This window comes from Heloderma suspectum, chromosome 3, assembly GCF_057233095.1.
Source record: "Heloderma suspectum isolate Gila_16-S chromosome 3, 16-S_ref, whole genome shotgun sequence".
Taxonomy (NCBI): Eukaryota; Metazoa; Chordata; class Lepidosauria; order Squamata; family Helodermatidae; genus Heloderma; species Heloderma suspectum.
Genome location: NC_139460.1, coordinates 107,812,855 through 107,827,586, shown reverse-complemented (window position 1 = coordinate 107,827,586; position 14,732 = coordinate 107,812,855). Strand labels below are relative to the sequence as shown.

Below are 14,732 nucleotides of genomic sequence, written 5' to 3'. Positions count from 1 at the left end.
TGTGTAGTTAGAGATTATACTTATAGAGCCACATAACTTGACAGGGAAAAAAACATTGGTCATATTATTTGATGCCTGCAGAATGTTTCTAAACCTGAATGGTGACAGTGCAAAGTTTTTGACCTGAGAATATGCCACATTTCTTTTCTATAAGGAATCTCATGTATGTGGCAGTATGGCAGACAGCACGTTTATGTGGGAGCTTCTTCTGGAATTTGGATGCAAGAATTTTGTGGATGGATACAATTTTGTGATTCCTTCTTACTTGAATGTCATGGTGACCTCCCGTCCAGTCAAGACAGATGTTGACATTTGGGGTCAAGATTAGCAGTTGGTTCTTTTTTTTTTTTCATAAAACATATGGGCTAGTAGTCCTTTCTGTATATTTTTGTTTTGCTCCACTATGACCATGTGACAGCATGATGCAGACAATAAGGGTGATTGGGCCTGGAAATAATGCCCCTCTCTTCCTCCTCCCCCCGCTTCCATGATAGTAGCAGCATCTTCAAGCTGTCAGCTAAGAGGCACAAAGAAATACTTGTCACTGAAGAGATGGGAAGTATATCAACTTATCTTCACCTGTATGCATGTGCACTATTTTCTTCCTTCCCTCTGCACTTGAGAGGCATAACTCACATAGCAGTTGGACGATAAGGTTGGGGGCAGGCACATGCTCCTGCCATACATGTTCAGGAACGTAGAGAAGTTGGCAAATGTGGAATTTTACCATATATGTGTACAAACTAAGCAGTTTGGATTAGGATCCTAGTTCATATCACAACTTTAAATGTTTATTGGATAACAGTTTGATCTTACTAATTCAGTAATCCATGTTGGTGTTTCTGAAAAGAGGTCCAAGAACTAGTAAGCATGCAAGCTAGAATATGGTGACTTAGGGAAAAATCTTATGATAAGACAGCAAGTCTAATTGTATGTGGGTTGAAAAGGGAAGTTCTGAACGATAGTGTTTACATTTATTTATTTATTTATTAAATTTATTAATCGCCCATCTGACTGGTCTCCCAGCCACTCTGGGCGATGTACAACCCACCATAAACAATTTAAAACAATAAAATTTTACCATAATTTTTTTTTTAAAAAAATACCCTAACCCACCCCAAATGCCTGCCTGAACAACCACGTTTTTAATGCACGATGGAAGCTCATTAAAGAGGGGGCATGACGGAGTTCCCTAGGGAGGGAGTTCCACAGAGTGGGGGCCATCACAGAGAAGGCCCTCTCCCTCGTCCCCACCAGTCTAGCTGTCCTGGCTGATGGGACAGAGAGAAGGCCATCCGAGGCTGATCTTGTTAAGCGGCCTGTCTGGTGTTGCTGGAGGCGCTCCTTAAGATAGGCTGGGCCGGAACCATATAGGGTTTTAAAGGTCAAAACCAACACCTTGAATTTGGCCCGGAAAACAACTGGTAACCAGTGCAACTCCTTCAGCACTGGAGTGATGTGATCTCGCCGGCGGCTGCCTTTAATCAGGCGAGCCGCCGCGTTCTGTACCAGCTGCAGTTTCCGAACCGTCTTCAAGGGTAACCCCACGTAGAGCGCATTACAGTAGTCTAAACGAGAGGAGACCAGGGCATGTACTACCGATGGGAGCAGATGGTCGGGAAGGTAGGGGCGCAGCCGCCGTATCAGATGGAGTTGATACAGCGCTGTCCGGCTCACAGCTGACACCTGAACCTCCATGGACAGCTGGGAGTCCAAAATGACCCCCAGGCTGCGGACCTGGTCTTTCAAGGGTAGCTGTACCCCATTCAACACCAGGTCAACATCCCCCAGCCTCCTCTTGTCTCCCACCAAAAGTACCTCGGTCTTGTCAGGGTTGAGCTTCAGCTTATTCCTCCCCATCCAGCCACTCACCGTCTCCAGACATTTGGACAGGGATTCTACGGCCAACCTTGGTGAAGATTTGAATGAGAGGTAGAGCTGAGTGTCATCCGCATATTGATGACACTGCATCCCAAACCTCCTGATGATAGCCCCCAGTGGCTTCACATAGATGTTAAATAGCATCGGGGAGAGGATGGAACCCTGTGGCACCCCACAAGTAAGTGGCCACGGGTCCGAAACCTCCTCTCCCAGTGCTACCCTCTGGTACCTGCCAGAGAGGAAGGACTGGAACCACCGCAATACAGTGTTTCCAATGCCCAACCCCTCCAGGCGGTCCAGGAGGATACCGTGGTCAACGGTATCAAAAGCCGCTGAGAGGTCGAGGAGAACCAGGAAGGAGCATTCACCCCTATCCAGAGCCCTCCTCATATCATCCACCAAGGCGACCAAGGCCGTTTCTGTCCCATGCCCAGGCCTGAAGCCCGACCATTGGAAGTGGCTAAATTTACCAGTTGAAACGCTGCCTATGTGTGTAATATGAGACCATATGAGAGAATTAGAGAGAGAACTGAAGGTATACCAAACCTTTTTTCTTTCAGGGTCAGATATTTGAAACATTTAACATGGCAGCCTTGTGGAAGTTGCCTTGCATTTTTATCTGCGAGAACAACAGATATGGAATGGGTACTTCTGTAGAGAGAGCTGCAGCCAGTACAGACTACTATAAAAGGGGAGACTTTATTCCAGGGCTTAGGGTAAGAATAATTTTTAATATTTTCCATCTTAAAAAAAAAGAATACAGAGGTAATACATTTGAAGTACATTTTTTTTGCCTTCAGGTTGATGGCATGGATGTTCTTGCTGTAAGAGAAGCAACAAAGTTTGCTGCTGACCACTGCAGATCAGGAAAAGTAAGTTGTAGTTTGGTTGTGCGTGTGTGTTGGGTTTCTCTCACATAACAAATTGGACTGATGACAGAATAGGAAAGAGGTACAGTTTAATAATATACCAGAATTCAATGCTTCAGTTAAAGAGATCATTAATGCTATAAAAAAAACACTTTAGGCTTGGTTAGGACATAATGATTTCAGTCCTCTTTCTTCTTTTGCATATCTTAATGAACTACTTCCCAAGTTTGTTAAACTACAGTTTCCCATTAATGTCTGAACGAGGAACCTGTGTTTTAAGCTCTGGCTCAAATCCCGGTTTGCAAGCTAGGTAGGACTGCAGTCAGGGCTTAAAGTACAGGTTAAGAAGTAATGGGACACTGGTTTAACAAACCTCAAAAGTATTGCATTAAGGCATGCAAAGGAAGGGGAAGAGGGAGTGTGTGGACAGAACACTTGTCCTTGATCCAGTTTAAACCATGGCATAGAGCAAGATAATTGTGTCTGAACTGGGTGATAGAGTGAGCCCTTTTGGATGCAATGATCACAACTTACTAAATAATGGTTAAACAAGCCAGGAATTAGTGTTGAGTCTGCACAACCTTGCTTCAGTGTTTCAGTCCTGGTCTGTTGAAACAAGAATTCTCCATTGCATCCAAAATACGGAATGCTGATCTCAAAGGACCAGCATTGAAGTACCAAAGCTGGTACACAATGAGGGGTGAGAGAGGAGTATTTTAGGCCCAACTCTTGTTCCCGACTTGCTAAACTGTAGTTCAGGAAACCAGGATCATTATGTCAGAACCAGCTATTTCTGACCAGAAATATCACCAGATATTTCATAGTGTTACAAACCAGTAGGCTAGGACTACAACATTTAATCAGTTAGTTAGATTAATGAGTTAAAATTGCCTCCAAATGATCTGGCAGCAGATAAAGTTACTATTTTTGATGCAAGTACTCAGAAAAAACAGGCAGGACAAGGCAGGAATTACGACTCTTCTAAAACATTTCCTACTATGACATAAATGTATTTAAAACAAAGAAAGTACTGTCATCTTTACAGTTACTGATTTTATTATATGATAATTTATTGAGATCTAATTAATGGATCAATTAGTTGATAATGTTTTCTTTATTTGGAATGCAAGCTCTAGTAGTTACCTATGTTGCCTTATTTCTTTTCTAGTAAATCTTTTTTGTGTGTGATTATTTAAAAAATGTTGTCTGTGTTTGGAAATAGTGCGTTTAGCACTGAAATGATACCACGGGCAGGTAGATAGAAAGATATGTATAGAAGAATTCCCACAAGAAGGCAAGAGTGGATAAAAATGGATTTAAAAATCAGATTTTACTTTGTAAAAAACTGTAAATAGTGAGTTTCTTTGAAATAATAACTAGGTTAATATTAAATCTGGATATAAACATGTTAGCCCTACTTAGTCAATGCATACATTGAGTTAAAGAAGACTTTATGTAAATGAAGAACCCATTTGGTTGTTTCTCAAATACGAATAGAGGAATTCCATTTTCATCTCATGAAAATAAACTGCTTTAGTCTGCCCACTAACTATCAGAGCTTACTTCTACCTAACATCTAATCATCTCCAGGCTCAGAAGAAGGTTGAGAGTTCTTCCTGACTGTGCTGAGCTTTTAAAAGCACTCAGAAAGCAAGCAATAAGGGTCAGGGGTCAGTGATCAGCACAAATTTTGGGTAGCTATCAAGGTCAGCCACAGTTTGTGGATCTCTAACACAAAGCCTTTATTAACAAGGTGGTCTAAAGAGTAATATTAAAATGCACTTAGTTGTCATTGCCTCTTTTATCATCAAAATTTTATCATTTTATCCTTTATCATCATTTTTCAAAGCTATTAAAGCCTTTGAACTTTCATTTTACCAGGGCCCTATTGTGATGGAGTTACAGACATATCGTTACCATGGACATAGTATGAGTGATCCTGGAGTCAGGTACATTGCTTCTCTCCATGTTTCCAACATTGTAACAACGGATGGGAGAAACTGGTTTCTTGTTCCTTTTAGTGCGTGAAGGTATATAGGAAAAATAGCTAAATTTTCAAATGTCCCCAGTTTCCTATCAAAATCTTTTACATTTTCTGTTAAGACGTAATCATACTCTGCCATTAGGAGCAAGTGCAAGCTTCAGGCTTGCATCCTCCTTCTTTGCTACATGAAGGGAGAAGATCAGAAGTTTTCTAACTGATTTGCTGTTGTTGCTGGCAAAATCTGGTTTTCTCAAACTATAGTTTGCCTATAAATCAGAATCCCAAACGAATCACCTCGTACACACTGTCCCACAAACCAGAGAGTGCTGATAATTCTGTCATTTCTTTGGATCAGGTACTATAGGATCAAACACTCTGTGCTAAGCAGAATTTCCTGCTGTTACTGGAGGCAAACTCAGAACTGGGATTCATGCAGAAATACAGGATGTGCACTCTTTGAGAGAAGATGATTCTAGCTAAAAGTAAATCTTTTTCATTCTAAGAGTGAAATATGCCTTCAATTATGAAAAAAGTATATAGAACCTATCAGAAATGCTCTTCTAGTCCATGATTTGCTTATCAGATCATACGCACTATTTGTCCTGTTTGCTTATTTGCCCTGATTGAAGAAGATAGCAAGAGGACCAGCCTGTGCTTGGGAGAAACGGTTCTGTTAGTTAGTTCAGCAAGACGTTATATTGTGTATCAGTGGCTTTCCTTTTTTGCAGTTACCGAACAAGGGAAGAAATTCAAGAAGTGAGAAGCAAAAGTGATCCCATTACTCTCCTGAAGGACAGAATGGTGAACAATAATTTAGCTAGTGTGGAAGAGCTAAAGGTAATAAGCTTTCATTCCAAATTTAATGGAAATCATTTAGTATAAGTTAACTATAGAAAGTATTAACCCCAAATATAGTAAATTACACTAAACAAAAACTCATTTAAACCTATTTTGGTCTAGGATGAAATTACTGATATGAACCAGTTAAAACAGCATTCTTCTTTTTGGACCTGCGTTTGTGCTGTCATAGTCTTATTTGATACATTTGTAACTTGTCCTTCCTCTGAGGATCCCAAGCCAGTGTTATACATGGGATTACTTCAACCTGTTCTCACATCAACCCGATCAGATTACATGGAGGAGAGTTTTGAACCAGTCACTGCAGCACAAGCTGTTTACTGTAGGAGCAGGGACAGCAGTTGTGGGTTGGATATTCCCTTATTCTGCTGACGCTATCATTCTTAGTATAGTAATTACCACTCTGTTGACTGAGCTGTCGTCTGTTGCCAAAGAGGGGCTAAAGAGCCTTGATGGTTTGGTAAATATGATTCATCATACATCTATCTCCAGGTGTAGGAATGGTGTGGGATTAGTTTCTTACCACCTACTCAAATCTGAAATCTGTAGCAACATGCATCATGTCAGAAACTGCTTCTACACTGTCAGACTTAGGTAATATACAAGTTGTTCTAACAGTTGCTGGGTAGTCAACTAAATATAAGTGTTTCCCCATGCAATGTAGATGTGGATCTGCTCATTTGAGATCACTGTGAATCAAGATTTCATCTTGAGAAGGGCAGAGGCTCCTAAAATATAATAGCAACTAACTTGGTGTAGCTTGAAAGTGCCACATCTGCATTAGAATCACCAGGTACCGACAGCCAAACAGCGTACTACAGCAGTAAACAGTTCATCTGTATTGTGAATTTAGCTGCAAACCATCAGGTGTTAACTTAAGCTAGTACTGATCGATCTATATGGATTTAGAGAGAGATTTCTTCTTCTTCCATTGACATTTTCCCCTTCTCACATAGGAAATAGATGTGGAAGTAAGAAAAGAGATTGAAGATGCAGCACAGTTTGCCACAACTGACCCTGAACCACCTCTGGAAGAACTAGGCAATCATATCTATTATAAGGAGCCACCCTTTGAGGTGCGTGGCCCAAATCAGTGGATTAGGTACAAATCTGTTGGCTAAGTGAATTCTAACTCCAGCAATTAGTTAAAACTGATGGATTTTATACTGGGGTTTAATTCTTGCATCTGTTCATGCGGCAGCAAAATAGACATTGTGTGTGTGTGGGAGTGGGGGGGAGGCAATGCTATAGCATGGAATCCTGAAAGACAGCTGCTCAAGAAAGAACTGAATTAAGCAATGTTTATTAACTTATATAAGCTTCATGGTGTTCTGAATTGCTGTATTTATGAAAATTCTTCAGCTAAAATCACATTATGTACAGTTTAAAAAATGGCATATTAAAACTTCCTGAGCAGTTATTTCCTATGGACTTTGTGTACATCTTCTCTACCTCCCCCCCCCCCCCATGATTCCCTAAAGAAAAGAAGCCTGCTTTTAGCATGTCTATTTTTAACCTTAACCTTTTAGGTAAATATTTTGACTGAATATGTAATTCTTTCTCCTTGCTTAGGATCCTTGAACAATTTTAGGGGTTCTTTGATTTTATGCAATGCCTTATAAAACTAAGCACAATAATCATTTATATTAATCAGAATGTATTAGCAAGCTGTCCAAATGCATTTTTAAAAGCAGCTGCTATACCAAGAACTCTACCATGTTTACATTTAAATATAAGTGCTTAAAGTGCATAAGATAAATTTTAGATGTATCTATATCTAAAGCAAGCATTTTTTCAGCTACTGTACTATTTACATAGCTGAAAAAATTGTATTAAGATCCGTGTATATTTAGTATGTTTAAATATTATAGTACAAAAATGGCTAACTTCCAAAAGAAAGTTCACAAAACATGCTATTTATGAAAACATTGTGGTTCTCCTATTCTTTAATATAACACTTCCAAAGAAAGCTTGTTTAATGTGTCTTTTGTGCAAAACTTGCAGGACCAGAATATAGACAGTATGTACAAAAATTAATAATTTAGTTGGAATGTGTTCTCATTTTTACCTCACCCCATCAGCACCTAGCAGAACTGAAGTGCTAACCTTCCATTTCCAAGAGTGTGGTGTTCAGTTTTCTGTGTTTTAATATTGCATTCCAAATTCGGCAGAAAAGACCACCACTGTATGAAGGAAGGAAAAAAAATAGTCTCAAAAGGCTATTGGAAAACTACTACTTCTAGAATTGTGCAGTTCTTTTCTTACCGGAGTCTAAGGAATCGCAAGTCATCTTTACTGATGTTGTTTAGAATATCACTAAGCGTATAATCCTCTTGAACAAACTGAAAGACAAATAATTTCAATGCGCTTAAATACTATACAACAATTGATTAAAGAGATGAGAAAATCTCAATTTTTATCTTACCCTATCAATCACATCTGAATCAGCTCTTTGTTGTTTTAACCACTTGATAAGTTCTTCATCTACATTGCGCTCAAGAGCAGATGGTGATTGCTGAATTTCTGCAACAATTCAAATATGGAGTAACTAAATTCATTACATTAAAAAAAACCCTACACTATCTAAATTTGGTGTTTAAGGTAAAATTGGTAATTAAGTTTATACAAATTTGGTGGGGACAAGTGACTGCCTCTGAACTTGGAGGCGACCGCCTATCCAATGCAGGGCAGGAGAAGCACAGATGGGATCATCCCTTCTGCTCTTCAGCCGCCCTTCATTGGTGGCTAGACAGCCAATTTCGGCTGTCTAGCTGCGGGAAAGCGGAGCAGGGGAAGTGGCTGCTGGACGACACATAGGATGTGTCATACTGGCATTTCCGCCTTCCCTGTCCCAGAATGCCCCGTTTTCACAGCTCCGTGCTCCTCTTCGGAATGCGGGGCTGTTCTCAGCTGCCTGCGAGGCAGCGCAGGAGGGGGGGGAAGGTTGGTTCTCTGGGAACTGACATATCCTGTGGCCATCTAGCCACTGACTAGTGGCCACAGGATTCCTCCCTAAAAGAAAAAAATTAGCTCCAGGCATACTTCCAATTGACTACACATAAGTGATTGTACATTATCTTTCATTCTCATACCTACCACTGGTTTTCAACTGTAGCTGAAGGAGATGTAAATCATGAATTTTCTGCTCCAATGTTTGCTGTAGGAGTGTCTGATATTCTTTCTCTCTCTGTACCAGGCTTTCCAGTAACCTAATGAATAAAATAGGAGTCAGATTTGGTCTGGCATACATTTCCCCCCTTAAAAAGTAAATGGCAATAAATGCTTGTTTACAAGGAATCCTAATTTTGAGGGACAAGTGTGTTAAGTGGTATAAATAGCCTATCAGAACCAGGATGTTGTAGTGGAGTTTGATATATCTGAAGGCTCTGTAGGTGGGTATGATCCATGCCTTATAGCTTACTTCATCTCCATATCTTTGAATGATGAGCTACTGTGTAGTCTTGATTTTTAAATGCTACAATATAGTTTAGGTTTCTCTAGTGGAATAGTTCAGCATTTCTATTTCACTCTGGCTTACCTGAAATCTTTAGATTAGAATTTTGTGGCTAAAGATTTTACCATATTACTCACTCCTACTACGGTGACAGAGCCAAACTACAGACTGTTAACGCTATAACAGGAATTTACACACTGTGTCTGTCCCTTTCAAAATAGCGATGGCTAAAAACGGAGCTAGCGCTTGCCCAACTTACATACTATGGTTATGTAAAGGCCTGTCCTGGAACATTTGAAGGTATATTTTATGGAGCCCTCTTGTAACATGCAAACACGTCTCTGGCCTGAAAGAAATAAGCTGCATGCGTAGTAGTAGCACTCGTGGGCTTGCGCTATAAAAGCTGCAGGTTTGGCTCCTCCTGATGTGCCTGATCTTAAGACTAAAAGGGAGAAAGGGAAAGGCCATAGTGCTGCTCCATGGAGCCTCAAGTAGGAGGGTCCCTTCCCTTAAAGCAGGGCTGAGGACCTTTTTTTTCTGTTGAGGGCTGCATTCCCACAGAGTAATCTGTTGGGCTGAGTGCTGGCAGTGGATAGGGCCACTCCCTTTCTCTCTGCCACCTCTTCTCTCCCTCCCTCCACATCGGGCTACCAGGCGGAGAGAGAGACCGCTCTTGCCAGACCTCTGCACTTGTCACTTTTAAAGGGCTTTTGAAATTAGGCCAAGGCTTAAAGAATCAGAAGACTGGAAGGAAGAATGTGAGTAACAAATTAATCCTGTATAAAGACAGAGCATCTATGGTGGCTATATGAGTAATTCTACCTCCTGAGCAAAGGAAGCTCACCTATTTGCCTGAACGCAGTTTATACACGCCACAGATGATCAGGAAACATCTAAATTAGAAGCCCAATCACACTTAAAAAAAAAAAAGCGCATATATATTCAGGGGAGTCAATTACCTGTTTGTTTCTTGCTTAAGCTTGCTTAACTGCAAGCTAAGCTGCTGCTGAGTATCAGAGGACACACAAGATGTGAGCAAACACACTCCAGATGCAGTAACTGGTTCCTGATGTCTCTTTTGCTCTGCTTGCTGGTAATCTTCCTCTACTTCATCTACATCCTTGTCCACTCCTTCAGTCTCTGATGCTGGTTCAAAGTGAGCTCGCAGTTCTGCACAAAGCAAAAGAGAATCATAAAAGTTAAGTATTTCTTGCTTTTACCACATATATAGCATCGTGTGTGTGTGTGTGTACATATATATAAAAAAATCTTTGCAGCTGTTTCCTGAGAAACTGCTAGGCCCATGTCAAAAAATACAGATGCCTAGAGAATTATTTAATTTTTTTTTAAGGGCAAATTTGAGAGCTATACTGGAATCGGAGTTTGAAGGGATCTCAAAGGTTATCTGGTATGTTGATGCAGAAAATTCACTATTACAGCATATCTGATGGGTGGTCATCCAGCTTCTGCTTAAAAACCTCTAACGAAGGAGAGACCCACATTCTAAGGTATTGTTGAACAGCTCATGCCATCAGGAACCTCTTCTTAATGCTGAGTCTAAATCTTCTTTTCTTTTTTGTCATTGGTTAGGGTTCTATCCTCTAGGCCACAGAAAACAATTTTTTCCCATCTACATGACACCCCTTCAAAGATTTGAAGAAGGCTATCATACCACCTCTTAATCATGTTTTCTGCAGGCTAAACATACTTGAGCACGCTCCGGGAGACAGCGCAGGACAGGAAGGCCTGGTGTGCTATGGTCCATGGGGTCACGAAGAGTCGGACATGACTGAACAACAACAAACATACTCAACTCTGTCAACCTTTCCTTATAGGTCTTGGTCTCCTCAGCCCTCACTATCTTTTTTGCCCTCTTCTGGATACATACAGTTTGTCAATATCCTTTTTGAGCTGCAGTGCCCAGAACTGGACAAAGTACTCCAGATGAGGTCTGACCAAAACAGAATAGAACAGAACCATTACTTCTCACACTCTGGGCACTATTCTTCTATTGCTACAACCTAGAATTGCATTAGCCTTTTAAGCCACTGCTTCACAACTCTGACTCCTATCTACCAAAACCCCTTGATCCTTCTCATGTGTGCTGCTGTTAATCTAGGTATCACTCATCCTGTATTTGAGCAACTGATTCTTCCTACCTAAATGCAGAACTTTACATTTATCTCTGTTGAAATTTATTTTTTAAATTTGGGCCCGGTTCTCCATTCTGTCAAGATCATGTTGAATCATTTTTGTATTTTAAGGTATTAGTTATCCCACTCATTTTGATGCAATCCGCAAATGAGATGAGCATCCCTTCTACTTCTTTGGCTAAATCAAGATTTATAAAGATGTTGAATGACAGTGGGTCCAGGACAGACCTTTGCAGCGCCATACTTCTCTCCAGGTTGAGCACTCTTTGAGTAGGTCCATCAACCACCTTCAAATATATTTAACAGTATTTTACCAGCTTGCATGGGGGAACGTGTCAAAAGCCTTTCTGAAATCAAGATATACTACATCCACAGCATGCCCCTGATCTATCAGCCTAGTAACTCCATCAAAAAAGGAGATAAGGTTAGTGGCTTATCTCCTTTTTGAGACGCCCATGGCGTGTCTCTATGCTCACAGCATTTTTTTTCCTAAATGCTCACACACTGACTGTTTGGGAAGGTTCCACACTATCTACTGCATTTAAATATATGGAACCTTTCAAAAGAAAACAGTTGTGGATTTGTCTGTCCAGACTGATAATTCACAATCATGTTAATCTGTAAAGTGCATTATGTAAAATGTAATGTCAAAACAACTCATTTTATGAAGATCTTTGATAACAATTCCAAGCAATTACCATAGAGGAAAGGCATAGGTACTACTACATTTACAAAATACCATGGATTCATAAACTGTGGTCCCTGAGGCCATAATAAAAATACTAGAGGAAAATGTTGAAGGGATGGCTTTTTCCTCCTCTGAAGCTTCTACCATCTGTTGCATCCATTCAGTTTACATTTTAAAACTTAACCTGAAAAGAAATTTGATACCTTGACATTGCAAGCAGCTAAACTGAGATCAGAAAATCTCCCACACTCACTCCAGCTGCATGCACAGTTCTCTCCATTGTGTAATTTTATTGGATCATACTTGCAAATAGTGGGATAGGAGAGCAGCAAAAATAGTGGGACAGGACAATAGTTCAATTCTGGCAACCAATAAGCCCTTTTATTTTCAGATATTATGACAGTAATAGAGCCCCCCCCCCTCATTTTTTTTCTAACTTTGGATGGACAAGTATGACCAAATTTGCAATTTCCAATTCTCAGGATCAATTTATGACTTACTAGCTAGATGGCCTGCAATTAGTTGAAGGCCTAAGCTACATGAGATGTAGGAGATCCATGAGTGGATCTCCCACACTTTTTATTTTTACTTAAAAGCAGGTTTAAAGCAGCAGGGGCTATCAAAATTGCACCTGCCACCTACTGTGATTCCTGCAGTAGGGGGAAAAAATCTGCTACAGGGTTGACAGCAGCTTCTGGAAGGGGGTGGGTGGGGGAGATTTAGATGGAGAAATGGCCTCTCCTTCTGCTCTGATTAATTTTGGAGCACCTGAGCCTTCTTCAAAGCAAAAATAAATAAAATTACTGAAAAATCTGATCTGATTGCTTGAACAACATGTAGTTTGGCCTGTTGCCATAATCACATGAACAGAGGCAGGAATTGAGTAGCTTGTTTAAAAACACACTCAGTATTCCATTAGCACATGTAGGTGAGTAGCACACTCTGGAGAAAGATGTATATGCCTACACTGTTTAAACTAAATAAGCCAGTCAACCAATAAGTCTGTCAAGTCCCAGAGTGATAAGAGTACTTTATTTGCAGCAGATACCTCAAGATGAACATCTGAAAGAGTACTTCTCATGATTCCAGAGATTGCCTTACAATTATGTTGAATTTTAATATAAAAACTAACCAGATTTCATACACACAGGTGACAAATTTAAGGTAGCTGCCACCATCCAGTCTCTTCCTCTTTACCCAGGCTGGCAGGGGTTCTAAAGCTTTCTGAATTGGAGGGGAAGGACACCACTCTTAGCTTCAAAAGGTGTATTTATTTTTAGAGGAACTAAGAGAAAGAACTACCTGCCCTCAGGGAGCCCACCTTCTGCACAAGTCACTGTTCTGGCTTCATGCTTCTGTTCGGGGCACATAAATTTTCCCATTTCTTCGTTTCAGGACTGATTGAATTATCCAAGCAAAGAGATGCAACAGAATTGCCTACACACACGGGAGGCTGATTGGAAAGAGGAAAGGCCAGATGCATATAGTATCCTCTCTGGATGGGTTTTTGTTTTTTTTATTAATTTCTTTCACACTACCAGTTCTCCTGAGGCACATCAGTGTGCTTTATTTCACAGTTTAAACATTAATTATTGGCCCACCATATTTAACCATACCACTTCACCATTTACTGCTCTGCTTTGACTTACCTGGAATAAGAATAGTGACAGCAGCTTGAACTGCACGTCGTATTATATTATCCATAGCAAACATCCAATGAGGCCTAATTAAATGATTCCTTAGTACTTTGTTCACCTATAAGGAAAGGGCCAAATAAATACGTAATTTAAGTTGAAGTAGCTGAGATTATATCCAAACTTGGAAAAATATATTTTCAAAGATACAATTTAAATACCAAAGTTCTAAATATATACTGTAAGCAAAAGAACTGCTCCACAAATCGCACCACAACAGAGTTGTCATATACAAGTAGAAGGCACCTTGAAAAGAGCTTCCCCTGCAGATCTTAAGGCAGAGATGGGCAGGCTCATCTAGTGACTGCCAAGCAGATCAGCAACTACCCCATGATGTTCTACAGTTCTTTCCATCTCCCAGGCACCCTTCCCCAGAATTGTATAATCCTAGCGTTATCCGCTGGAATGGCTGCAGGTCATGCAAACATACTCATTGGCTACAGAGCAGTGGATGAACACTGGCTGGCCCATGAGAACTGGGTATAATATATGCAAATGTAGTCTGCAAGAGCAGGACACTTGTCCCTTCCCACATCCCAAATATTATATTTTTATTGAACATACTGCATCTTGAAATCCAAACAACACTAGATGAATCTGATTGATAGAAGTGCTGTCAAAGTCTAGGTCGATTTTCAACTTTGATATAGTTGATGCCATAACTCTGTGTTCAGGAGAGCGTATGAAATCTCTTAAAATACCAATTATCTGCTTGATGTGAGCAACTGAAAGATGCAGTTCTTCAGAACTCTGAAAAAAAATGAACGTGCAAAATCAGAAAACCTTACATCAGCAAACAATAAATTCCATGAATATATAAGAGCCTGCTTGCCTAGCGGGCAACTGGAAATTCATAGTAAATCTTTAATTACATCATGGAAGGAGTGATCCTATGTCCCCTAGACAGCATCTGGGGGACATAGTTTTTTTTTCAGATTCCTGGTTCCATGCTCGAAGACAGGGCTCCGACCTCAGAGCAAGGAAACTGCACTTCTCGCCCCCTCTCCCTCATAACTTGCGTGGAGAGAACTGCGCCAGCTGCCTCTCCACACTCGGTAAACAGAGCGCAGGGACAAGGGAAAGGAGGAGGAGGCTGGTGTGGCTGGCTTATGCCTTTTCCTATCACTGCCCCAGCCTCCTTCCCTCCCCCT

At 40.5% G+C, this 14,732-nt stretch overlaps 2 protein-coding genes across 9 annotated transcripts in view; one reads left to right on the top strand and one right to left on the bottom strand.

Moving 5' to 3' along the window:
- The window catches only part of PDHA1 (pyruvate dehydrogenase E1 subunit alpha 1), a 31,358-nt gene extending 23,738 nt beyond the window's left edge, over positions 1-7,620 (top strand). For 4 of the 7 annotated variants that reach the window (XM_084844064.1, XM_084844062.1, XM_084844065.1 and 1 more), the window contains 5 exons: positions 2,442-2,597; positions 2,682-2,753; positions 4,632-4,699; positions 5,463-5,571; positions 6,549-7,554. In XM_084844064.1, coding sequence (XP_084700190.1) covers positions 2,442-2,597; positions 2,682-2,753; positions 4,632-4,699; positions 5,463-5,571; positions 6,549-6,713 — 570 coding nt within the window. In that variant the 3' untranslated portion in view covers positions 6,714-7,554. Of the gene's footprint in view, positions 1-2,441; positions 2,598-2,681; positions 2,754-4,631; positions 4,700-5,089; positions 5,217-5,462; positions 5,572-6,548 lie in introns of all 7 variants that reach the window. The other 3 variants (XR_014789171.1, XR_014789172.1, XM_084844063.1) reach the window with 2 other exon arrangements.
- Positions 7,512-14,732, bottom strand: part of MAP3K15 (mitogen-activated protein kinase kinase kinase 15) — a 116,122-nt gene continuing 108,901 nt past the window's right edge. For both annotated transcript variants that reach the window (XM_084844049.1, XM_084844050.1), the window contains 7 exons: positions 14,146-14,331; positions 13,537-13,642; positions 10,006-10,216; positions 8,689-8,801; positions 8,018-8,115; positions 7,858-7,934; positions 7,512-7,775 (listed from right to left, as the gene is read on the bottom strand). In XM_084844049.1, the coding sequence (XP_084700175.1) occupies positions 7,694-7,775; positions 7,858-7,934; positions 8,018-8,115; positions 8,689-8,801; positions 10,006-10,216; positions 13,537-13,642; positions 14,146-14,331 (873 nt within the window). In that variant the 3' untranslated portion in view covers positions 7,512-7,693. The remainder of the gene's footprint in view (positions 7,776-7,857; positions 7,935-8,017; positions 8,116-8,688; positions 8,802-10,005; positions 10,217-13,536; positions 13,643-14,145; positions 14,332-14,732) is intronic.